General features: G+C 39.6%; 1 protein-coding gene across 1 annotated transcript; it reads left to right on the plus strand.

Moving 5' to 3' along the window:
- Positions 1–4,800: 4,800 nt before the first annotated feature.
- On the plus strand, positions 4,801–18,398 carry LOC110201992 (uncharacterized). The gene is given in 6 exon segments (XM_020977942.2): positions 4,801–4,985; positions 6,415–6,505; positions 12,031–12,157; positions 12,885–12,980; positions 14,438–14,922; positions 14,925–18,398. Coding segments are annotated over 5 exon segments (2,724 nt in total). The 5' UTR covers positions 4,801–4,985; positions 6,415–6,472; the 3' UTR covers positions 16,908–18,398.
- Positions 18,399–24,750: the final 6,352 nt, after the last annotated feature.

Genomic DNA, 24,750 nt, shown 5'->3' on the forward strand with positions numbered 1-24,750 from the left:
TTTTTGGACCTCTTTTGCCATTTGGGTTAGAACTATTTTTTAAGGTGTTATTTTCTTCAGTATTTTTTTGGGTCTCCTTTAGCAAGCTGTTGACTTGTTTTTCGTGATTTTCTTGCATCACTCTCATTTCTCTTCCCAGTTTTTCCTCTACTTCTCTTACTTGCTTCTCAAAATCCTTTTTGAGTTCTTCTGTGGCCTGGAACCAATTCATATTTTTCTTGGAGGCTTTGGATGTAGGAGCTTTGAGTTTGTTGTCTTCTTCTGATTGTATGTTTTGATCTTCTTTGTCACCATAGACAGATTCTATGGTCTGACTTTTTTTGTGCAGTTTGCTCATGATCCCAGCCAATTACTTGAGTTATAAACTCTTTATTAAGCTAGCAGTCTGCTTCCAGTGTGGAGAATGTACTGTCCCAAGCTTTGGAGGTTCTGCGCAGCTGTTTTCAGAGATACTTCTAGGGACCTGTGAATTTTCAGTTCTTCCAAGGTGGTATGATAAGGGGTGAGGTGTTTACTCCTTTCCTGGCCTGTGCTCTGGTCTATGAGTGACCATAAGCACTCTTTTCTGTCTTGGAACTGTGAGAAGGATTTTCTCTTTACTGCCACTACATGCTCCACCATACCAGTGCTCCTCCTCGTCTCAGGACTGCCATCCAGAACTGTGACCCAGATCCAAGCACAGGCAAAGCAAGAGAATCCTGCCTCAGTACCAGAAAAGAGATCTCTGCAATCCCCCTCTGATTAGCCACTCAATTCACTCTCAGTCTGTGGGCCAGAAGCTTTGGAAGCCTGAGGGCTGCTCCAGGACTGGGGCTGGGACCCAGCTTGTCTCTCACCGGTCCAACAGACCTTTCCTACTGACCTTCTAAGTAGTCTTTGGTGTTTGTGGGTCGAGAAGTCTAGAAACTGCCATAGCTGCCACAGTTGACTGATTTAGTCCTCCGAGGCCTACTCCAGGTTTGCTGAGGCCTGTTTTGCCTGCTCGCCCATGCTGAACTGCGTTTCTGTCCCACCCCAGCACAATAGACCTTTCCAGTTAACCATCCAGGTCGTCTGGGGCTGGAAATTTGTTTCACTCCGTCTTTTTGTGGGTTCTGCTGCTTTAGAATTTGTTTAGAGCCATTTTTTACAGGTATTTGGAGGGGTTTGGGGGAGAGCTCTAGCAAGTCACTGCTTTTACTCTGCCATCTTGGTTCTGCCCCCCCTCACAAACAAGGTTAAGTGATTTGCCCAGGGTCACACAGCTAGTGTTTGAGGCTGGATTTGGACTCAGATCTTGCTGACTCCATACCTGGTGCTCTATCCACTGCCCCACCTAGCTGCCCTCTGATCTAATAGAAGACAAAACAGAACAAAGCTGAAAAGCAGGAGTTTGTGGGAAAGGTACTCTATGCAAGGACTTCATAGAGAACTCAGGGAATTTCCAAGGTAGTACAGGGGAGAAATGAAGCAATATCTGAGCCTGGTTCTCTCCTTAAGTGGAGAACTGGAGTTCAGGCCCCTATTCTCTAATCAGAGATGTCAGGCTAGTTATTCAGTGGAGTCCTAAAATTGCTGAGATCTTGTGGGATGATGAGATTATCCAAATAAATGAGTTTCCTAAGGCATAGTGGGATGAGGGCTTCTATCTGAGCTTAGTACAAAACACAGAACAGTGGCTTCTCTTCCCTGGGAGACCCTGGAGGAAGTAGCTTTGACAATTATTCCATGGACCATACCTCTGCACCTTTTCTCTGAAACACTTCAAATTTACTTTCTCAAAATCTAGGGTACAGTTACATTTTGTTTGGGTTTTTGTGGGGGGGTTTTTGGTAGTTTGATTTTAAAGTAAAAGATTTTATAACATCAAAGTGTACATTTTCCTTTTTATTGGATATTAAAAAATATTTTCAAATATTAGCAAAGGTTCTGATCAATTTAGCATGAATATATATTATGATATCAAATTTTTAGCTTAGTCACTTTTCTTCCATAACATTTAAAATCATTCTAAGGCCCATGTGCTACTCTGCACTCTGACAAAAATATTTTGAAATATAATTTTTTATACCTAAATGAAAAATCACACTGCCTATATCTTGACAGCATAGGATACAATGAAACATACCTCCAGCAACTGATGAGGTGCTTGGGTGCCTGTGCTTGGACCTCAAATTTCTCCCTGGCCTCAGAAAAACTATCCCTAAAAGTTTCACTCCTGCCTAAGGACCCTATCTCTAGCAATAACTCATGAGTGGGTCCAGTGAGGCAAACCATCTCTTCCTGTTACAAGAACAAGCTGACCTCTGTAGAACTTCCCTTGTATGAAGAGGACTATCTTGCACCAGCAGAACTATCAAGTACTGAAGCCCACAGCTACTGTGTACAATCCAGAGGTCAAGCTATAGATGTGAACTCCTGAAACTATATTGTTACAGACATTACAGACCAAAAACACAGCCCTTAGGAAAGCCCTCTTCCCGGTTTCCAGTAGGGAATGACTCCTGTAACTAAGGCTGTGTGTTATCACCTAATTAGCATACTTGGCACATAATCCACTACTTTTCCTGTATAAGTTGTAGCATCATTCCTGTCAGGGCGCAAGTTCCCTAAGAAGCTCTGCCCACCATGGCAGTTTCCTTGAGAATCCTTGCCCACTGTGTAGCATAAAAATAAATTTCTGCCACCTTGACTTAAAGAATGCTTGAGTCTGTGAAATCATTCCAGACAACCCCATTCTACGCTCTGTTCTTTGAGGGGGTCTCAACCTCTCAGACCACAAAACAATTGAACATATCTGAATTACATTAGGAAAAGTTTATGGGAGGGGGGGAAAACCATATAAATTATTTTTTCCCCGACAAATGAAGGAGTTTTATTTCTAAGAATCACTTAATGTAGTAAAGTTTATGTAGCTTTTTCCTTTTTTTTTTTTGGATAAATCATTTAACATATTAAAAAGCACCCCACAATTTTTAGAAAAATACATTCTCTGACCTAGGGAAACAATAAAGAAATAAGTACATGTGTATCACTTAAGAAGTAAACTTTTGTATTTTATAATTTATGCTTGAGTGATAGTCATGCATCAGAAAAGAATGTCACCAACTTCAGTCACTTGACAGTTACTAGCTATGTTTCCGTGGGCAAGTCACTTGACCCCAACTGCCTCACCAAAAAGGAAAAAGGAAAATTTTTTTAAAAAAAGGATGTCGGAAGTGAGAAGACATGTTTAATTATTTCCTCCTATCTTGTTGAAAATAAAAATCCATCGTAAGATTATGAGGTTGTGATATAAAACACATTTAGTAGAATACATTTTGTAAATCTGACTATCTTTTAATTTGCTTGGGGCCATTTTCTCTTCAGGGAATAGGCATTATCACATGCAAGAAATGTTGCCTCTTTGATTTTCAAAGTTAACAATATCTCAGAAGAGCAAGGGAAGAGAGATACCCCCCTCCCCTATTTCAGAATTCTTCCTCTTTCACTGCAGATGTAGTGGGTTATATTTGTAGAATATGACTTATACTGTCGAGGCAATAAAGGTGTTACTTAGATTTCTTCAGTTGCTTTCTCTCTCTTTTTATTCCTTGTTATAAGCGATGATTCTTGTATAGGGAAGGGGAAAAATATATTTGGGCAGGGGAATGCAATGTAAAAACAAACATCCTAATAACATTTGAAAATACAACCTAGAATTTTGGGTGATAATAAAAGCACTCACTCAGCCTACGAGAACAGTTAGATGGCGCAGTCCACAGAGTGGAGTCAGGAGGACTGAGTTCAAATTTGGCCTTAAACCTTTATCAGCTCTGTGACTCAGGGCAAGTCATTTAACCTTGTTTAAAGCTCAGTTTCCTCACCTCTAAATGGAGCCAGAGAAGGCGATGGCAAACAACTCCAGCATCTTTGCCAAGAAAACCCCAAATGGGGTCAGGAAGCACTGAACAGGACTGAACAGCATGGCACCTACAATTTCCTGATCCTGTTCTCTGCTGTTTTTTTGAAAAATTGGACATTCCTGCTTCTCCTGTTGTTCCTCTCCCATTATTCATGTTCTTGCAATATCACAGTCACAGGCTCAGCAACCACATCTGTCAGTTCTTTCAGGAGTAAGGAAGAAAGGAGGGGCAGCCACGTGGTGCAGTGGGCCAACGGCATCCGAGGGTGATGTCTTGACTTGTGGGTGAATTGGCTTTAGGTGAGGCCAAGCTGTGCAAAGTCACCAGCCTCATTCTCACCTCCACATTCACCAGAGTCCAGTGGCAGCTGGTGATGGCTACTGATGCAGTGGGAGACCTTGGCCTTTCCCGGGGTCTCAGTTCATCTGAAGCAACACCCATTCAGTAATTAAAGGCTAGGCTAGTAATTGAGGCAAAAGATGGACTAGTTTGTCTTCACAAAAGAATCAGTCTGGGAGGAAAAGACTCTCAGAGTGTCATAGAGTTCTGGGTATGGCAGACGGAAGACCTGAGTTCAAATCCAAGTTCAGTCACTTGCTAGCTGTGTGACCCCGGACAAGTCACTTTACCCTAGTTTCCACATCTATAAAATGGTGTCTATAACAGCACTTGCTTTCCAGGGTTGGTGTGAAGACCAGGTGAGATAGTCATTGTAAAGTACTTAGCCTTGCCTGGAACACAGTGAGCTCCACTTAAACGTTAGCTCTTAGTTTTATTTAGTCCGTCTACCAAAGGACTGGCATTCATGAGGTAAGGGGAGGAGCAGAGGGGGCGGGGCTCCTGGCAGGAAGGGCGGGGGAGGCAGGACCGCATTCCAGGCCGGGGGAGGGGCGGAGCCCCAGGCATGCGCAGGAGGTGCCTAGCCTCCGGACCACGATTCCCAGAAGGCCATGCTCGCCTCAGGGGTATTTTTCCAAGCTCAAGGGCCGGAGGATTAGACTGCCATTTTACCATGACGCTTCCGCTTCCTTTTCTCTCGACTTCTTCCACGCTTGGTGGTTCCCGCTTCCCCTTCCCTGTCCTGAGCTGAAGTGTGACGGGGTGAGCGGGGGCCGAAAGCGGGGCCGGGGCCGGGGCCAGGCCCAGGCGGAGCCGGCTGTGGGGGTGCGGGGGGGTCGGAGCACTGGGGGCTGGCTGGGGAGGTCACGGAGAATGGGAGGAGCGTCCGCCAGAGGAGGAAGGAAGCCCCCTGAGCGTCTCCCACACGTCCGGGGGCGGCCCGTGCGGGAGTGGGGTGGGGGGCGGGGGTTGGAGGCCCATCAGGCGGAGGCGGAACCTGGAGGCGGGTTCCAACCCTCTTTCAGTCACGCCCGCATCCCGTGACCACGGTCTGGACCTGCCCCTCCAGGCCTCAGCCCTTGCCCTGTTCCCAGAGTCCCAGGGAATGTGCTTCTGGTGTGTGTCTGTTTGGTCCTCGGTGCGGGCTTCCCGTGGCCTCATCTCCTCCTCCCAGCATCCTCCTGGGTAGCGCCTCCTCCGGGAAGCCTTCCCTGATGCTGCCAGGGACCAGTGCCCTCCCCTTGCCGAAAGGGTCACCTGTCTGTTCTCTAGTTTGTCTCTAAAGAGATGCTGGCACCAAGACAGCCCCCCCCCAAGGAGAGAAATTGTCGAGGTTCAGGTTTTCTGGGACCCCTAAATATCGAGAGCAAGAGTGAATGTCCAAATAAATTCGACCCAAACCTTTCAGTCAAAGACAAGGTTCTGCCGTATTGGCCAGACTCTTAAGGAATCTAAACATTTGTGACAGAATATTGACCAGCGGGCTAGAGTACCTCTCAGCCATTGCCTAGATTTTAAGAATCGGAGCACTTTAATGGAGACAGGATGGATCTTATATACAGAAAGACTGTGGGAGGGATCTAGGAGTGGGCAAGTAGTTTGTGGAGGAGAGGTTTGGGAGCAGGGGTCTGGCAAGGATCTTGATGGGGGTGACTGGGAGGTAGAATGGGGTCCAGATAGGATCAAGAGTGGGAAATGTCTGAGGGTGATTGGGAAGTAACAGACAATGAAAGTTGGGCTTGGTTAAGGGTAACAGAATTGGGAGATTGGGCATAGGCTATAATGAAAGGCCATAAGATTATAGCCTTCAGGGAAATGTTCCCGACAATCAATCAAGTGGGAGAGTTCGAGGAGGGTCCAAGTTCAGGTTTTCTAGGGCCTGAAGACAAGTGGGGCCCAAATTCTTTTTGGGGTAATGAGCAAAGATCTCCACTTGGGCCCATATCCCGTCATTTCCCCCTCAAACAAATGGAACCCAAATTCTTTTGGGGTGAAGGGCAAAGGTCTTGGCTTGGGTCCATACCCCATCAAAATGACTGTTTCCTTCTGGCCCTTTCCTACCCCCACCTCCCAGTACTATGCCTCCCTCCCTGATCTACCCTGCAGTGGAGAAATAGGAATTTCTAGTCTCTGAGCAAGGGAGACCCGACAGCATGACCCCTAATTCTCCTGGTTCTCCTTTCCTCCCCAGCTCTATCTTGTGTGGCCTCTGCTCTGCCCCAGTAGGTGGGAACCTTGAGGAAGAGGGAATGGCTTCTGTACTGACAGCCAGGTCAGGAAAGGTGAGTGCCACTTGCTTCTTTCCTGAAACAGCATCTCAGGCCAGAGACTGTGGGATAGGTTTCTTTGTCCTGTGCTGTTAATGCTAGAAATTGTGGGCATCAGAGAATCATATAACCACAGACACCAATTTATCCTCTCCACACATAAAAAACCAAACATACATTTACTTTATTGTTGGGTTTTTTTTAATTTTGAGTTCCAAATTCTTTCCCTCCCTCCAATCCTCCCCCCACCCATTGAGAAGGCAAACAATAGGGTATCCATTATAGATGTGAAATAATATAAAACATTTCTGATGCAGTTTGGGTTGCTGTGAACCCCAAAATGTCAGGTTACAGGGCAGCTTCTGCCTGGAATTAATTCAAGCACTGAAACCTCCTTCCAGTGAAAAGACAAGGTTTATTGTAAGGCCAATATAGTGCGCAAGATTCTTAGGGATCCTGCAACTTAATGGGGATCAGACTGATTCTTATATACAGTGAAAAGATTTGGATGGGATTAAGGAGTGGTAAGTATTCTGGGGTGGACCAGATATGACAGTGAAAGGAATGTCAAGAAAGCTCTTTAAGTGATCTAGGTGGGCTGGATTTGGCCAGTGATCTGAAATGTATGGGAAAATTCAGGGACTGGTTTGCTTTCAAAGACATGGCCTTTACCTTTTAGGGGTTCCAGTTCCCATTGTCCCAGGGATCCAGGGGCAAGATATAGATTAGGAAGAACGGAGAAGTCCCAGGATGCAGTGAGAGACCTTGGTGTTTTGAAGCTAAAGTCTTTAGGAGTTCTCACTTTGACGGAGGCAAAGCCCCATTCAGTGATTAAGGCTGATTTAGAAATGAGGGAAGAAATGGCCTCTCTTATCTAACAAAAAATTAATAAATAAAATCCATCTGGGAGGGCAAGACCCTCAGGGTTTCTCACTATTTACTTAGTAGATGGGGTACTGGAGCCCAAACACTGACCACCAGCTGGTGCTTGAGCTGGGATCTATTGTTGGCCAATCCAGGAGAACTAGAGTGAATTGGGTTTAAGGCATGGTCTTTAAGAAAGAAATCTAGCCTGTAAACCCCAAGGGCATGATAGCTCATGTACTGAGAGGGAGAGATAGGAGGGAAGACAGAATAGAGGAAGGAGCTGAGTTGCCCAACTGGAACTGACCAATTGGGTCCCCAGTGAGGCAGCTCAAACTACTCATAAGTTATTGTTTGTCCTTCATTCTGAAGAGGACCATGTCATAAGGAAGATGATGCCATGACTTGCAAATGAATTGGATTTAAGTGAGGGTGGACTGTACAAGGTCACTACCCTCACTTTCTTCTCTGAAGCCATTTGAGTCCAGTGGCAAGATATAGATGAGCAAGACTTGAGATGGCCACTTCTGTTGATGGATCTACAACTTGGACGAGCCATTCTTTTTTTTTTTTAAGGCAGTTGGGGTTAAGTGATTTGCCCAGGGTCGCACAGCTAGTAAGTGTCAAGTGTTTGGTCTGAGGCTGGACTTGAACTCAGGTCCTCCTGACTTCAGGGCCAATGGACCAGCCATTCTTGAAAGCACTTTGGAATAATGCTGAGAAAATTACTAAACTGTGCGCATACTCTTTTGCCCAGTAGTACTACTACTAAGTGCAAAGGGATCAAAGAAAGAGAAAATGACCCATATGTACAAAAATATTGATAGCAGCTCCTTTTGTAGTGGCAAAGAGTTGGAAACTGAGGAGATTCCAATCATTTGTGGAATGGCGGAGCATGTTTTGATATATAAAAGTGATAGAAAAATAATTGTAACATAAGAAATCACACAAGGAACTTTTTCATAGAATCCTAGGAAGACTTGTCTGAATCAGTGCAGAATGAAGTAAGCAGAGCAGTAGAAAAATTTATCCAGTGGCAATATTGTGAGTACAAAAAACTCTGAAAGATTTAAAAACTGATTAACACAGTGACCACCTATTGTTTTCAAGAGGATTCCTGATGAAATATGCTGCCCAACTTCTGACATTTATGTGATTGACCTTTATTCTTGACATTCCAGTGAATAATCTGAATTAATTTCTCTTTAAGTGTTGACAGATTTGACCTCTTTGCTTTCCAAGGGACTCTTAAAAGTATTCACCAGCACCACAATTCAAAAGCATCCATTCTGTGGCACTCAGCTTTCCTCATAATTTGGACATGGCCAGTGTGGGAATTTATTTTGCTTGCCTATGAGTTGTTATTAGAAGGATTTTGCCTATCTTTTTTCCCCCTAATGTGGAGGGGGAAGTGGTAGTACTATAGAAAACAGATTTTTGTTAAGGGTGGCCCTTCTTCCTTAGACTGGAGGAGGAAAGATGAGAAGAATCCCTTCTGGTTTAGGTGTTCCTTCCTTCTAGTACCCTAGTACATCATACATTTTTATCTCATGTATAATAAGGGTTTAAGACTCAAGTTCTTGATTCATATCTGCTTTTTGGGTAAGTGCTGTGTTAAAGTGAATTAAACTAGAGAGTTTCAACAGGAAGCATAGTACAAAGAAGACCAGATTTTGTATCAGAAGGCTTGCATTTGAGAGTTAGCCATTATTTTTAATAGCCATTTGACTTGAAGCATAACTAATCATGAGAATAAAGATGTTTTTAATTACCATTAATTGAATATGAATAAAAAAAGAAATAGATCAATATAAAAAAATAATGGAGAGACAACTAACCCTGAAAGAAATTATTCTAGTGACAAATGTTAGAAAAAGATTTTTAAAACCTAGTTTGGAGGCAAGATCAGAGAATAGTGAAGTTCTTGTTTCAGGGTTGATGGGATGGTGGTAATAAGGGATACCTGTGAGAAAGCTATACAACTTATATCTTCTTTGGCTTTTGTTTTTTCATTGTAGAATGATTAATCTGGAGAGGATAAGTCTATGATCAGTCCAGCAATACGCACCATGCATTGCCTTCATCACCTCACATCCTCTCAGTCTCTTCTCCTTACAATCACATGGTCTGTTAAATGGCAGTGTTTGCTGTGGAGGGTGCATCTAGGATGTTTTATTGTGTTTAGTAAATGGAAGATAGTGTTGGTGATAAGAAGGTCATGAGATACACAATTTTTCAGTAGTAAGTGACCACTGCTGTTTTTCCAACTGCATACCTCCCAAGGACTCCTTGTCATGTCTGGTAGTCTGAGCCTATTCTAGCATTAATGCTTTAAAGTCACTCAGAATTAGAAATTTGTCCCCTTTTGGCACATTGATGATTAAAGTCTCCAGGTGTTCATAACATTTTTCTTTGACCTCATCAGGGTTCATCATGGTGGAAGCATAGGCATTGATGATGGTGGTATGGCGTTGTCCTGCAAGTGGCAGTCGCCTTGTCATGGGTCTGTTCACTCATTTTGGTAGGCATACAAGCCCTCACAACAGAAGTACTAGTCTTCCCTGAACCCCTCCTGCCCTTACATAATGGTAGTTAGGTTTGAATGTAGACTGTGTCATCATGTGGATCATCATGGATCATCATCATCATGGATGAGATCTGATCCATTTCAAATATATTTTCCTGCCTCTCCAGCTGGGTTCATAGGACATATCCTAAGCTCTCTTACCTTCTTTTTCCCACCTCCCAAACGCAGTGATTTTTTTTTTTGCTATTTTGTTACAATCTTCCCATGGTTTGAAAATGAACTTGTACTCTAAACTATTGTTAGGTTTCTCCACTTGCTAGATGAAGCCCTGGAAACAAACATGAAATATATCCCCAATTATCTGCTTTCCTTCTGATCTTGGCTATATTTGTTTTATTTATACAAATCCTTTTAAATTTAATGTAATCAATATTTATACCTGGCTGTGCTATCTCTTGTTTATTTATAATTGTTCACCTGTCCATAAGTCTGAGAAGTAATATGTTTAGCTTCTTTCTTCAGTTACCTGAAGTTCAACATCTTTTTCATTGTTTTTAAGAAAATTATATTTTTGTAATTTTGTGCATTATGTTCTGTTGGGTCTGCCTATTTTACAGTGTCAGTTAATGTATATCTTCCAATGCTTCTCAGAATTCTCCATGTTTGTCCTTTTTACCTATATAAGTGACAGTGTGATTCATATGCCATTTTTTTCTAGCTGTCCTTTACTGGTGAGAATTCAGTTTGTTTCCAGTTCTTTGCTGCCCCAAAGAGTGCTCTCATGAATGTTTTTATGCAGTCTCTGCTGTGGCCTTGGTCTGGTTATACAGAAAGTGAATGGCTACATGGTTCAGTGAGAATCGCCAGAAGGACCTGGGCTTAAAGTGCTCATCTACTATTTACTCCCCTTTTGACCTTATGCAAGTCACTTTCTCTCTCTGGTCCTTACTTCCCTAATGTTTAAAATGAGCAAATTGGAGTCTAAAGTCTTACAGCTCTAAATATATGAATTGGAAAGTTATGGTTCTTTAACACCCTTTTCAGCAGTAAAAAATTGTTCACACGCTGTTACAGACAGGAGATTGTGATCCCCTATGCTTGCCTTTACTCTTATGGTTCCAGGAGCATTGAACACAATCATGTTCATTTCAGAGCACCACATTTCAAGAAGCACAATGATTGGATGAAAAGAGGAAAGTAATTGCCTTAGTTGTGAAGAGATCAGGCTGATTGGTCAAAGGAAATGGGCATGTTTAGATTGGAAGAGAAGCCTTAGGACCACATGATAGCTATCTTCAATTATTCCATTTTCATTGCTTATTTTAGCAAGTAGAAAAGGATTTAGCCATGTTACTGCTTAATCTCAGAGGGCAGAAGTAAAAAAAAACCCACACATTTAAAATTTATCTTGTTGGAATAATTTACAGCAATAAGCATTAGTTAAGCACTTACAAATTGCCAGGCGTTGTGCTAAAAGTTGAAGATACAAAGGATGGCAATAATGACTCCTGCCCTTAAGGACCTTACAAACTAATAAGAGAGGAATTCTTTTCTAACATTTTTTATTCATTTAATTTTTAATTTATGGAATAAAACAAGCATTCTAGAAACATAGTATGATTTAAAAAAATGATTGCACGTGAAACTACAAGTCTATTATGTACAACTTCCTACTTCTTTTAAATATGTAAATAAAATTATCATATAAATTTCTTTCCCTTCTCTCCTCCAACCCTATAGATAGCTACTATTAGACAGAAATGTGTGTATGTGTGTGCTGGTGTGTGGTGTGTATGTAAAATCATTCTATACCTACTTGTATTTATCACTTCTATCTGAGGAATTCGTAAGTGCCTGCCATATACCAGACACTGTACTGAGCTATAAATAAACAAATAAATAAATGAGTCAATCCCTTTTGGCAAGTGAAAGGTGAAATGACCGGGGAAACAAAGGTTCAGTCTTTTGGGTATATCAGTTTTATATTAAGCAAGGCATGACACTTGTAGAACAAACTGAGACATCAATATCCTGTACCACTTGCTGTCCTAAAACCCTCAATTCCCCTTATCCTACTGGCAAGCAATTTACATTTGAACTTCATAACAGAGCTGTGGCTGGGTAAGCACAAATATTTTTGTTATTTCAGGAATTAGTCACATTCAAGGATGTGGCTGTGGAATTCACTCCAGAGGAGTGGGTACAATTGAACCCATCTCAGAAAAAGTTGTATAGAGATGTGATGCTGGAGAACTATAGGAACTTGGTCTCTTTGGGTAAGAACAGCTACTCCTTTGAAGTCCTGATGTATACTATGACAACTTTCAAGATTTTAACAGTTATTCTTTGGTGTACAAGAGAAAAGTTTTCTTAATCCTTTGGTAGCCAAGAGACAGATTACTTGTGCTGTTTCCAGGAAAAAAAGATCTTTGCATAGTATTCCTGGAAATTGATTTCTTGAATTGTCATCCTTGAGAATATATTATCCCCTCTCTGTTGTTTCAAATCCAAGATTTTCTTTTTAATCCCAATGTAAGTTTCATCATATAAAATATTACCACTGTCTAAACAGGGAATGAGTCAAATGAACTATTTTTTCCAAACTCCTACTCAGTAATCCATTCTACTATAATATATCCTTTGTACTGTCCTTGAGGTCTTCCTAGCGTACCTTCTTTTTTCCCAAAGAGGGCTGAAACTAGTTTTGAATTCTTTTATTAAGTTTTATGGATGCTTTTTAAAAAAAATGTAATTTTTCCTCCCCCTGAAACAAAAAACCCCCGAGAAAACCATACTTTTCTCTCCACCTAGCACATTAAGCCCCACATGTTTGAAAGACAAAAATCTCAGACAAAATCAGCTAACATAGTGCTCTTGGTAGTGTAAGATACATTCAGTGCCCTTATTCCTCCACCTTTCTACTAAGATTGGGATGGAATATTTCATCTATATATGATAGAACTCTGAGGTCACTCCCTAGCACTTTTTCTTTTCAATGAACAGGATTTGCAGTTTCCAAACCAGATGTGATCTACCAATTGGAAAGAAAGGAAGCATCTTGGATGCCAAAGGCAGATATTCCAAGAAGCAGCTGTCCAGGTGACTACATAAAAACCCAACACATGGGTCATTGCAGAATAGTGATTTGTTGGTTATTTTAGGTCAGAGCTCTTGTAAATGTTGAACAAAGTGGCCTATCAAAGCCTCTTAGGCCTATTGAGAGGAGCTGAGACTTTCCAACCCCCTTTTGTTTTATCTTAAGAAGTTACTTTTTTTATGTATCTCTTTACTGAAATGTTACTCTCTAAGCATGTTGTTGCCTTAGTATAGGTCAGTTATTTCTCTTGTGTTCATTGAAGAGTATTTTCTCTTATGCAGGCATTCTCCTGCCTCACTTACATGAATCATTCTCCCTTTTAACATAAGTATATTACTTAAGATATTAATAATGTGCACTTTTTGCTTCTTAGTTCTCTTCTGATATTTTCTTTTGTTTTTTGATTATGTTACTTTGGTGTTGTTTTTAAAATATTTAATCCGAACCTAATTCCCCTTGCTTCAGTCTGTCTTGTTATGTGTCATCCTGTTTTTCTTTATGCTTTGAAATTATGTTTATAAAGGCTCATTATTATGTTCATGTGACAGGACTTAATGTAGCCATAACTCCATCATTGTACCCGTAAGTTTTCAATATTTTGCTATTTCATAAAAACCTTTTGTGAAAAGTTTATGTCGAGTTGTTTGCTTTCAGTAACATTTTGAGAATGCACACCTAGTACTGGGACCATTGGATCAAATATGAACAATTTTGTAGCTCTAGCTGAAAAAATTCAGAAAAATGGCAGTAGCAGCTTAATAAGTAGCTATTTCAACATGATTGCCAAAATTGCTCATTTTAAAGTATCTTTGCTAATCTGATGACTTTTTGTTGCTACTTCCAAATTATTTTCATTTTTATTTCTTTGATTACAAGAGTTTTGAGTAATGTTTCAGGTAATTATTAATAATTTCTGTGTCAAAAACACCTGTATGTCTTACTCTTACAAATTTCAGTCAGTTCCTTACAAAGTAGATATGTTGGATTTTTAGAGAAAATTTATGGCAACAATTGTCATTTTTCCTCTCATATGTCTTTATTTTGTTCCCTTCATGTATGTATTTCTCTTCCTCCTCCAAACTGAATTCTCTATTTTCTTCCTTTTCAGTCTTTTCTCTTCCTATTTTCACCTCAGATAGTAAGGATACATTTACCATTTCTCAAACTTATCTGTTTTTTCCTCAGTAGTTTTATTCCATTCAAATGTCAGCCAATTGAAATAGAGTAAGGGCTCATTCACTCATCCAGGTAATTTCATCCTCAATCAAATCATGTATATATCTTACCTTTGAGTCATCATACTTTCAAATAAGATAAATTGATTCTTAGTAAAAGAGTAGTAAGACTAGCCCTCTCTAATGAGCAGGCAAGTGAATAGCTCTAAAACTTTTGAGCAACCAAGCACTTTGGGAAAGGGCAAAAAAGGCAGGGTTAATCAGCTCTTTATTCTTCCTTTCAGAGAGCAGAGAATTTTCTCAAGATAAACCTCTTGAATGTAATGAACATGAATTTCAGAAGGCCTTTAGGAGCAAGAAGCATTTTGCTGTATATCAGAAACTTCATACTGGAGATAAACCTTATGAATGTAGTGAATGTGGAAAGGCCTTCAGGGATAAGACACAATTTATAGTGCATCACAGAATTCATACTGGAGAGAAACCTTATGAATGTAGTGAATGTGGGAAGGCCTTCAGGAGTAAGACACAATTTATAGTGCATCACAGAATTCATACTGGAGAGAAACCTTACAAATGTAGTGAATGTGGGAAGATTTTCAATAGGAAGTCAAATCTTACTGTGCATCAGAGAATTCATACTGGAGAGAAACCTTATGAATGTAGTGAATGTGGGATGGCATTCAGGGATAAGACGCAACTTACAATCCATCGCAGAATTCATACTGGAGAGAAACCTTATGAATGTAGTGAATGTGGGAAGGCCTTCAGGATAAGGCACAACTTACTGTGCATCAGAGAATTCATACTGGAGAGAAACCTTATGAATGTAGTGAATGTGGGAAGGCCTTCAGGAGTAACTCACAACTTAGAGTGCATCAGAGAATTCATACTGGATACATACCCTATGAATGTAGTGAATGTGGGAAAGCCTTCAGGAAGAAGATACAACTTACAGTGCATTACAGAATTCATACTGGAGAGAAACCTTATGAATGTAGTGAATGTGGGATGGCATTCAGGGATAAGACACAACTTACAGAGCATCTGAGAATTCATACTGGAGAGAAACCTTATGAATGTAGTGAATGTGGGAAGGCCTTCAGATATAAAACACAACTTACAGTGCATCACAGAATTCATACTGGAGAGAAACCTTATGAATGTAGTGAATGTGGGAAGGCCTTCAGATATAAAACACAACTTACAGTGCATCACACAGTTCATACTGAAGAGAATCTTCATGAATGTAGTGAATGTGGGAAGGGCTTCAGGAGTAAGGCACAACTTGCTGTGCATCAGAGAATTCATACTGGAGAGAAACCTTATGAATGTAGTGAATGTGGGAAAGCCTTCAGGAGGAAGATACAGCTTACAGTGCATTACAGAATTCATACTGGAGAGAAACCTTATGAATGTAGTGAATGTATGGAGGCCTTCAGGAGCAAGAAGCACCTTACTGTGCATCAGAGAATTCATTCTGGAGAGAAACCTTATGAATGTAGTGAATGTGGGAAGATTTTCAACAGGAAGTCAAATCTTACTGTGCATCAGAAAATTCATACTGGAGAGAAACCTTATGAATGTAGTGAATGTGGGAAGGCCTTCAGGTGTAAGACACAACTTATAGTGCATCACAGAATTCATACTGGAGAGAAACCTTATGAATGTAATGAATGTATGGATGCCTTTAGGAGCAAGCAGCATCTTACTGTGCATCAGAGAATTCATTCTGGAGACAAACCTTATGAATGTAGTGAATGTGGGAAGATTTTCAATAGGAAGTCAAATCTTACCGTGCATCAGAAAATTCATACTGGAGAGAAACCTTATGAATGTAGTGAATGTGGAAAGGCCTTCAGGTGTAAGACACAACTTATAGTGCATCACAGAATTCATACTGGAGAGAAACCTTATGAATGTAGTGAATGTATGGAGGCCTTCAGGAGCAAGAAGTACCTTACTGTGCATCAGAAAATTCATACTAGAGAGAAACCTTATGAATGTAGTGAATGTGGGATGGCATTCAGGGATAAGACACAACTTACAATCCATCGCAGAATTCATACTGGAGAGAAACCTTATGAATGTAGTGAATGTGGGAAGGCCTTCAGATATAAAACATTACTTATAGCACATCACAGAATTCATACTGAAGAGAATCCTCATGATTGTAGTGAATGTGGGAAGGCCTTCAGGAGTAACTCACAACTTAAAGAGCATCAGAAAATTCATACTGGAGACATTCTTTATGAATGTAAGGAGTGTGGAAAGGCTTTCCCTTTCAACTCAAAGCTTATTGAACATCAAAGAATTCATACTAGAGAGAAAGCTTATGAATGTATTGAATGTGGAAAGGCCTTCTTTAGAAAGCTAGAGCTTACTGTGCATCACAGAACTCATACTGGAGAGAATCCTTATGGATGTAGTGAATGTGGGAAGGCCTTCAGGGATAACTCACAACTTAGCGTGCATCAGAGAATTCATACTGGAGAGAAACCTTATGAGTGTAGTGAATGTGGGAAGGTCTTCAGGAGTCAGACACTCCTTACTGTACATCAGAGAATTCATACCGGTAAGAAACCTTATGAATGTGGTGAATGTAGAAAGACCTTCAGGAGGAAGACACAACTTACTGATCATCAAAGAATTCATACTGGAGAGAAACCCTATGAATGCAGTAAATGTGGAAAGGCCTTCAGGAGGAAAGACCATCTTACTAATCATCAGAGAATTCACGCTGGAGGGATGTGATGAATATGGAAAGACCTTCCTGGATAAGACAGAATTTGTACTGCATCAGAGAATTCATAATGGAGAGAAACCTTACAAATGTAGTAAATGTAGAAAGGCTTTCAAGAATAAGTCATATTTTACTGATGATCAGAGAATTCATACTGGAGAGATGCGTTATGAATGTAAGGAATGTCGGATGGGTTTCCTCTACTACTCAAATCTTACTCTGCATCAAAGAATTCATAATGGAAGGAAATCTTATGGGTGTAGTGAATGTGGGAAGGCCTGCAGGGATAAGGCAGAACTTACAGTGCATCACAGAATTCATACTGGAGAGAAATCATATCAATGTAATGAATGTGGAAAGGCATTCAGGAGGAAGGACCATGTTAGTAGTCATCAGAGAATTCATACTGGAGACATCTTTAATAAATGTAAGGAGTATAGGAAGGCTTTCCCCTACAACTCACATCTTATTGGACATCAAAAAATTCATATTGAAGAGAGGCCTTCTGTATGTAATCAATGTGGGAATATGTTCAGAGTGAGGACACAACTTATTCAACATCAAAGAATTCATTTAGGAAAGAAACCTTAAGAGTGTAATGCATGGAGGATGGCTTTTAGATTGAGGACACTACTTTATGTCCATCAGAGAATCATCCTGGTGAGATTAGTCATGAATGTAAAGATTGTAGGAAGGCCTTCCATTGCAATTCAGATCTTAATTAGACATCAAAAATTCATGTTGAAGAAAAACCTTATGTGTAGAGTGAATGTGGGAAGGCCTTCAGGAAGAAGCCTCATGTTACTGTGTATCAGAGAATTCATACTGAAGAAATTCTTTATGAATGTTAGTAGTGTGGGAAGGCCTATCATGTCAGAGCTTTCTCAACTTCAAATAATTCGTAGCTTCTGAATATAACGTAAAGGGGAAGGCCTTCCACCTGAATGTATGCTTTAGTCAACCTATAAGCATTCATTCTGGAGAGAGAATTTATGAATGCGTTGAATGTGGGAAGGCCTTCAGCCTGAAGACACAACTTGCTAAACATCAATTCTGGAGAGAAACCTTTTGAGTTTGATAAGTCCTTTAGGCTAAGGACACTACTTTATGTCCATCAGGGAATTCATACTAGAGTGGTTCTTCAAGACTGTAAGGAGTGTGGCAAGATTCCCCAGCTGACTAGATTGATGCTGAGTCCCTAGATGCAGTTCAGAGATTCCTTATTTAGGCACTATGGGAGAAGGTTTCCCTTCTCCTTTGCAGAGGCCTCTAAAGGGGCAAATATTTATTGTATCCTCCCATGGACCTTCAGAGAGGGAGAGGTTACTGAACGGATGGTGGTATTGGGAGATCCTTTGTATTAACTGTATCCCTGGGCGTATGGCATACAAGACACTTGGGGATGACCTCTGGCCATGAGATGAGCTTGAGGCTAATGTGTGAAGAACAATTGTTGATGGTGCTTGAGGAATAATACATCATAATCTGAGCTGTGTTCCTGATGTTGCTAGTAGTGCTTCTGCTTCTATTCATTTGGGTTGCTACTGTGGGTTGTAAAGATTTGGAATCACGTTACTTAACACAGAGCATCCCTAGGGCCCGTGGCAGATGTTAACGCAATGTGATTTCTGCCCAGTGCTCTGAATATCAAAGGAAAGAAGTACGTTGAAGTGCAAGTAAAGGGCAGGATTAACTATGACCTTCTTATGGTAGTCAAATACTCTGTCATCTAATTGGTGACCCACGTGAAAAGAATAAGATTCCCATCGTGGTTAAAGAATAATAAACAGACTTTTCAGTGAAGAAAATCAAAGTGATCAATAATAATGAAAATGCTCTAAATCACTATGATTAGAGAAATGTAAATGAAAACAATTTGAAGTAACGTGTCACTACCTCAGATTGGCTATAGAAATAAGGAAAAAAAAATAAACAATGGTAAAGAAGAAACAAAATTATCACTTTTTGCAGATGATAAGATGGTGTATTTAACAACTCTGGAGAGACAGCTAAAAATTAATCAAAATAATTATTAATTTTAGCAATATTACACATATTCACAGAAAGCATGAACATCTCTATATCACACCAATAAAACCCAGCAAAAAAAGATAGAAAAAGAAATTACTTTTGCTAAAACTACAGAATACATAAAATACTTGAGACCATACCTACCAAGATACACATAAGAACTTTGTGAATAAAGCTATAAAACAATGTTCAAAGAAATAAAAGCAAGGGGGCAGCTAGGTGGTACAGTGGATAGAGTACTGGCCTTGAAGTCAGGAGGACCTGAGTTCAAATCCGGCCTTGGGGCAAACACTTGACACTTATTAGCTGTGTGACCCTGGGCAAATCACTTAACCCCAACTGCCTAAAAAAAAAAAAGCAAACATAAATAATTGGAAAACTATGAACCTTTTTTCTCAAAATGATAACACTATTTTAATTAATTTTCTTTTTCAGTTCACACCATTCAAACTACCAAAGGGTTAATTTATAAAATGAGAGAAAATAATAAGAAAATTCTGATGGGGGAAGAACGGTCAGGAATCTCAGAGGAAATAAAGGGAGGGAAGTGGACACAAAGTAGATTTAGCAGTGACAAATCTCAAACTATACTACTGTTTTCAAAATAATTTGGTCCTAGACAAAAAAAAAACCCAGTTTTAAGGGGGGCAGCTAAGTGGCACAGTGGATAGAGTCCTGGCCCTGGAGTCAGGAAGACCTGAGTTCAAATCTGGCCTCAGACACTTGACACTAGCTGTGTGACCCCGGGAAAGTCACAACCCCATTGCCTAGCAAAACAAAACAAGACCAAAAAAAATAATTTGGTCTTGGTTTAAAAATAGATCATTCAGGAGAACATTAGGAATACCACCTGGAGAGCGGAAACTAGTAGCCTAGAACTCAGTGAGCACAAAGACCCAAATTAGTGGGATAAAAAATATTTGATAAACATTGCTAGCAAAATTGTATGGCAATATGGAAGAAATGAGCTTTAGACCAAAACCTCCCACCTTGTACAAAGATAAGCCCCAGATGGGTGTGTGATCTAGGTATAAAAGATCACATATAAACACATTAGAGCAACATGGAAAAATTAGTATAAAATACACAGCATAAACTCATGACCAAACAAGAATCATAGAAGACAAATTGGATAATTTTGATTAAAATTTAAATGTTTTGTACAAACATTTAATAAAGCTTAGATTGAAAGGGAAACATTTGGTGGTGAGGCACGTATCTTTGTAGCCAGTTCAATAAAAATTTAACCTCCAACATATATAAGGCACTGATTTATAGGGATAAGAGCCATTCCCCAATTTGTAAGTGGCCTAAGGATAATGAACATCAGTTTCACAACGGAAAAACAGTATATATAACCATGTGAAACAATGAATTATTACTAGTTGAAGAATGCAAATTCAAGCAATTTTAAGGCTCCATCGCACAAGCATCAGATTAACAATGGTGACAAAAAACAAGGAACAGGAAAAAATAGGAGAGGTTATAGGGGAAAAGGCATATACATGAACTATTAGAGAAGTTATGAATGGGTCCAACCATTCTTAAAAGAAAATTTTGAAAATATCTCCCCAAAGTTATTAAATAGTACATGTCTTCTGGCTTAGATATCCCACTACTAGGCCTGTATCCTAGGGAGATTACAAAAGGATGAAAAAGTACTATATATACAAAAATGTTTATTGCAGTGCTTTCTGTGACAGCAAAAAAAAAAATCAGGAATGACTGAACAAATTGCAGGATATGTCTTTAATAGAATACTTTTGTGCTGTTAAGAAATAAGGAAATAGGTGATTTTTTAAAAGAGACATAGAAAAATTTGTATGAACTGATGCTGACTAAAGTAAACAAAGCCAGAAGAACAATTATAAACTAACAATAATACTATAAAAAGAAACAACTTTTAAAGCTGTAAGAGTTCTAATCAACCGAATGGCCATCCATAACCCCAGAGAACTGATGATGAGACACTGAATTTTGGAGGAAAAAAAATAAAAATTTTGGTTCATTTTTTTAAAAATCCCTTTGAGACCAAAGCCCTCATTTTGTAGATGAGGAAACTAAAGCAAAGAGAGACAAAATGATTTGCCCAGAATCACCCAGCTATTAAGTATCTGAGGTGAGATTTGAAAATAAGCCTTCTTTATGCCAAGTCCAGGACTATATGAATTATACTATGCTGACTCTCAGATGCAGTACCAAATATTCCCAGGCAATCTCCCCTCCACATTACCTAAGCCTGATTTTGCTTAGCTTCTGAGATGAGGTCAGGTTAGACACTTTCAAGGAGGTATAGCCACATGTTTAGGACACATCCAGGATGATGGAAATATAGATGAAAGACATCCACAAGCAAGTGATTTGAACCCAGGAGTGCAGAGCACAATGGATCACTATCCATCACCTTAACCTCTCTTCCATCTTGTCCCAGTCTTCTTTGTCATCTAGAACATGTAAGAGGGCATAGTTTGTTTCTCCAAGTATTCACTCAAGATCAGAGGATTTAGAATGGTGCCCTCCAAGCATTTGTTTTTAGGAATGAGGAAACTGGAGTAAGAGTTATGTATTGACAGAGCCAAGCTCATATACTCAATCCCTTTTATGGTTTATAGGTTTCTGTTTATATTCAAAAGAAGGTCCTTTTTGCATGAATGCTCCCTGTGACCGAACAGGTTGTAGGCCAGGATTCTGTGACCCAGACCTAATGCAGCTGGAGTGAATTCCACCACCATTCACCAAATTACCTGGAACTCACAAAGGGAGGGGTGGGTAGTTGTGGTCCTTGGGGGAAAAGTGGCCATATCTACTAAGCGTGTTGGTATAGTGAATAAAGGATCACAAAAAGAGTCAGGAAGACCTGAGTTTAAATCTATCCAGCCTTAGAAAGTTGCACTAGCTGTGTGACCAAAGGCAAACTTGCCTCTGCCCCAGCTTCCCCATCTGTAAAATAGAAATCATAATAACACATATCTCCCAGGGTTGGTGTGAGGATAAAATGAGATATTCATTGTAGAGTGCTTAGGACAGTGCCTGGTACATACTAGGTGCTATATCCATGTTAGCTATTATTTTTGCTTGTTTGTTTGTTAGCTTGTGTTCTATTCAGAACATTCCTGTGCATACTTCTTTTACCTAAACGGGGGTATATTGGTAGTAAAAAGAAAAGGGAATCTGGCCTTTCTAATGGCACAATAACTTTTCAGTGGACCAGTGATTTCACCATCTGACTGGTTTGATTTGGTTTTTAATCTACAAAATGGGCATAACAGAAACACCTTCCACTCAGGGTTGTTGTGAAGGTCAAATGGGACAGTATATTCAAGCTTTTAGCACCGTTCCTGGCACATAATAGGAGCTATATAAATGCTTATTTCCTCCCTCCCCTATATTGATTTCCAGAAATACTGAATATTTGAAATGGGTTTGTTTTGTTTAGTTTTGTTTTTTGACTGCTTGAAGTATTTTCTTCTTGACCTGGTTGCTCTGGAATTTGGCTCTTATATTCCTGGGAGTTTTCATTTTGGGATCTCTTTCAGGAGGTAATTGGAGGATTCTTTTAATTTCTATTTTACTCTCTGGTTCTAGAATATTAGGGCAATTTTCCTGGATATTTTTTGAAAGAGGTTGTGTAAGCTCTTTTTTTTATCATCATTTTCAGGTAGTCCCGTAATTCTTTAATTACTCTCCTGTTTTCCAGGTCAGTTGTTTTTCCAATGAGATATTTTACATTGTCTTCATTTTTTTCATTCTTTTGATTTCATTTTATTGTTTCTTGAAGTGTCACAAAGTTATTACCTTCCACTTGCCCAATTCTAATTTTTAAGGAATTATTTTCTTCAGTGAGGTTTTGTACCTTCTTTTCCATTTGGCCAATTCTACTTTTTAGGGATTTCTTTTCTTAAGTAGATGCTTGTAACTCTTCTTCCGTTTGGCCACTTCTGCTTTTTAAGAAGTTATTCTCTTTGGTGAATTTTTATGCCTCTTTAACATTTGGCCTATTTTTTTTTTTTTGGCTAGGCAGTGGGGTTAAGTGACACAGTAAGTGTTATGTGTCTGAGCCCAGATTTGAACTCAGGTTCTCCTGACTCTAGGGCTGCTGTTTTATCCACTGCATCACCTAGCTGCCCCCCTAAAAGTGTTGTTTTCTTCAGTATCTTTTTTGTGCCTCCTTTACCAAGCTTTTGCCTTTTTTTTCATGATTTCCCCACATCATTCTCATTTTTCTTCCCAATTGCCTCTCTTTCTTAGTTTTTAAAATTCTTTTTGAGCTCTTCCATGGCCTGGCACCAATTCCTATTTTCCTTTGAGCCTTTGGATGTAGGAGTTTTAACTTTGTTTTCTTCTTCTGAGTTTGTGTTTTGATCTTCCCTGCCACCATAGTAACTTACTGTATTAGGATCTTTTTCTGCTGTTTGTTCATTTTCCAGTCTATTTCTTGACTTTTACCTCTATGCTCAAATGGGGCTCTGCTTCTAGAATGGAAGGGACACTGTCCTGAGTTCAAGGTTTTTTTGTGCAGCTATTTGTAGAGGCAATTCTGGGGACCTGTTTCATTTCTTCCAATTTGGCATGATCTAGGGAGGGGTGTGTTTACTACTCTCCTACACTATGGTTTCTGAGCAACCACAAGCACTCTTTTCCACGCTGGAGCTGTGTCTGTTTTAGCTGCTTTCTTACCTTGCTTCTTTTGTCTGTACTTTTCTTTTTTTCAGTCAAACCTGATTGGTGAGTTTGCCATGGATACACTTTAGTCTGTCCAGCCAAAATTCATTTTTCTACTTGATTGGAATTTTTTCTTTCTCTCTTCAGCATTTCATCATTGAGCTTCCCCCATCCCTTTTTGGTTGACTTCCCCCTAAGCATTTTATTCCATGGGACCATACCTCTGCACCTTTCCTATGACACACTTTAAATTTACTTTCTCAAACTCTAGAGTATAGTTGGATTATATTGGGGGGTTTTTTGTAATTTGATTTTAATGTAAAAGGTTTTGTAATATCAAAATTCATTCTTCTGTCCTGTTATTGGATATTAAAATATATTTTTTTAAATATTAGCTAACTTGTGATCAATTTAACATGAAAACACATATCTGATATATATCATATAACATGATATCAAAAATTTAGTTTAAGCACTTTTTTTCATAACATTTAAAATCATTCTAAGGCCCATGTGCAACTTTACATTCCAACAAAAAAAATTTTTTAAAAAATAATTTTTTACATCTAAAGGAAAAATTGCACTGCCTATATCTTGACACTATAGGATACAATCCAACCTACCTCCAGCAACCAAACATCTGAATTACATTAGGAAACTATAAATCATTCTCTTAAACAAATGAAGAGTGAAAGAGTTTTATCTGTAAGAATTACTAAATGCACCAAAGGAAGCATATGTTTTCTCTTCTTTGGGATAAATCTTTTTTTTTAAATAAATAATTTACTTTTAATTTTCAACATTCACTTCCATAAGATTTTCAATTTTTAATCTAAGGCCTTTACCAGGTCTGTTTATCTGGGGCAACACCCATTTATTAAAGCCTAAGCAAGAATTGAGGCAAAAGATGGTCTACTTTGCATTCACAAAAGAATCAGTCTGGGAGGGGAAGAACCTAAGAGTTTCTCTAGCTGAAGAAGAGAGTTCTGGGCATGGAATCAAGAAGACCTGAGTTCAAATCCAAGCTCAGGCACCTGCTAGTTGTGTGAACCTGACCAAGTCACTTCGCCCTAGTTTCCACAACTATAAAATAGGGTCTATAATAGCTTCCCAACGCTGGCCTGAGGACCAGAGGGGATAGTGCTTCTAAAGTACTTAGCC

The sequence above is a fragment of the Phascolarctos cinereus genome, unplaced genomic scaffold (assembly GCF_003287225.1).
Source record: "Phascolarctos cinereus isolate Bilbo 61053 unplaced genomic scaffold, phaCin_HiC Scaffold_1;HRSCAF=81, whole genome shotgun sequence".
NCBI lineage: Eukaryota > Metazoa > Chordata > Mammalia > Diprotodontia > Phascolarctidae > Phascolarctos > Phascolarctos cinereus.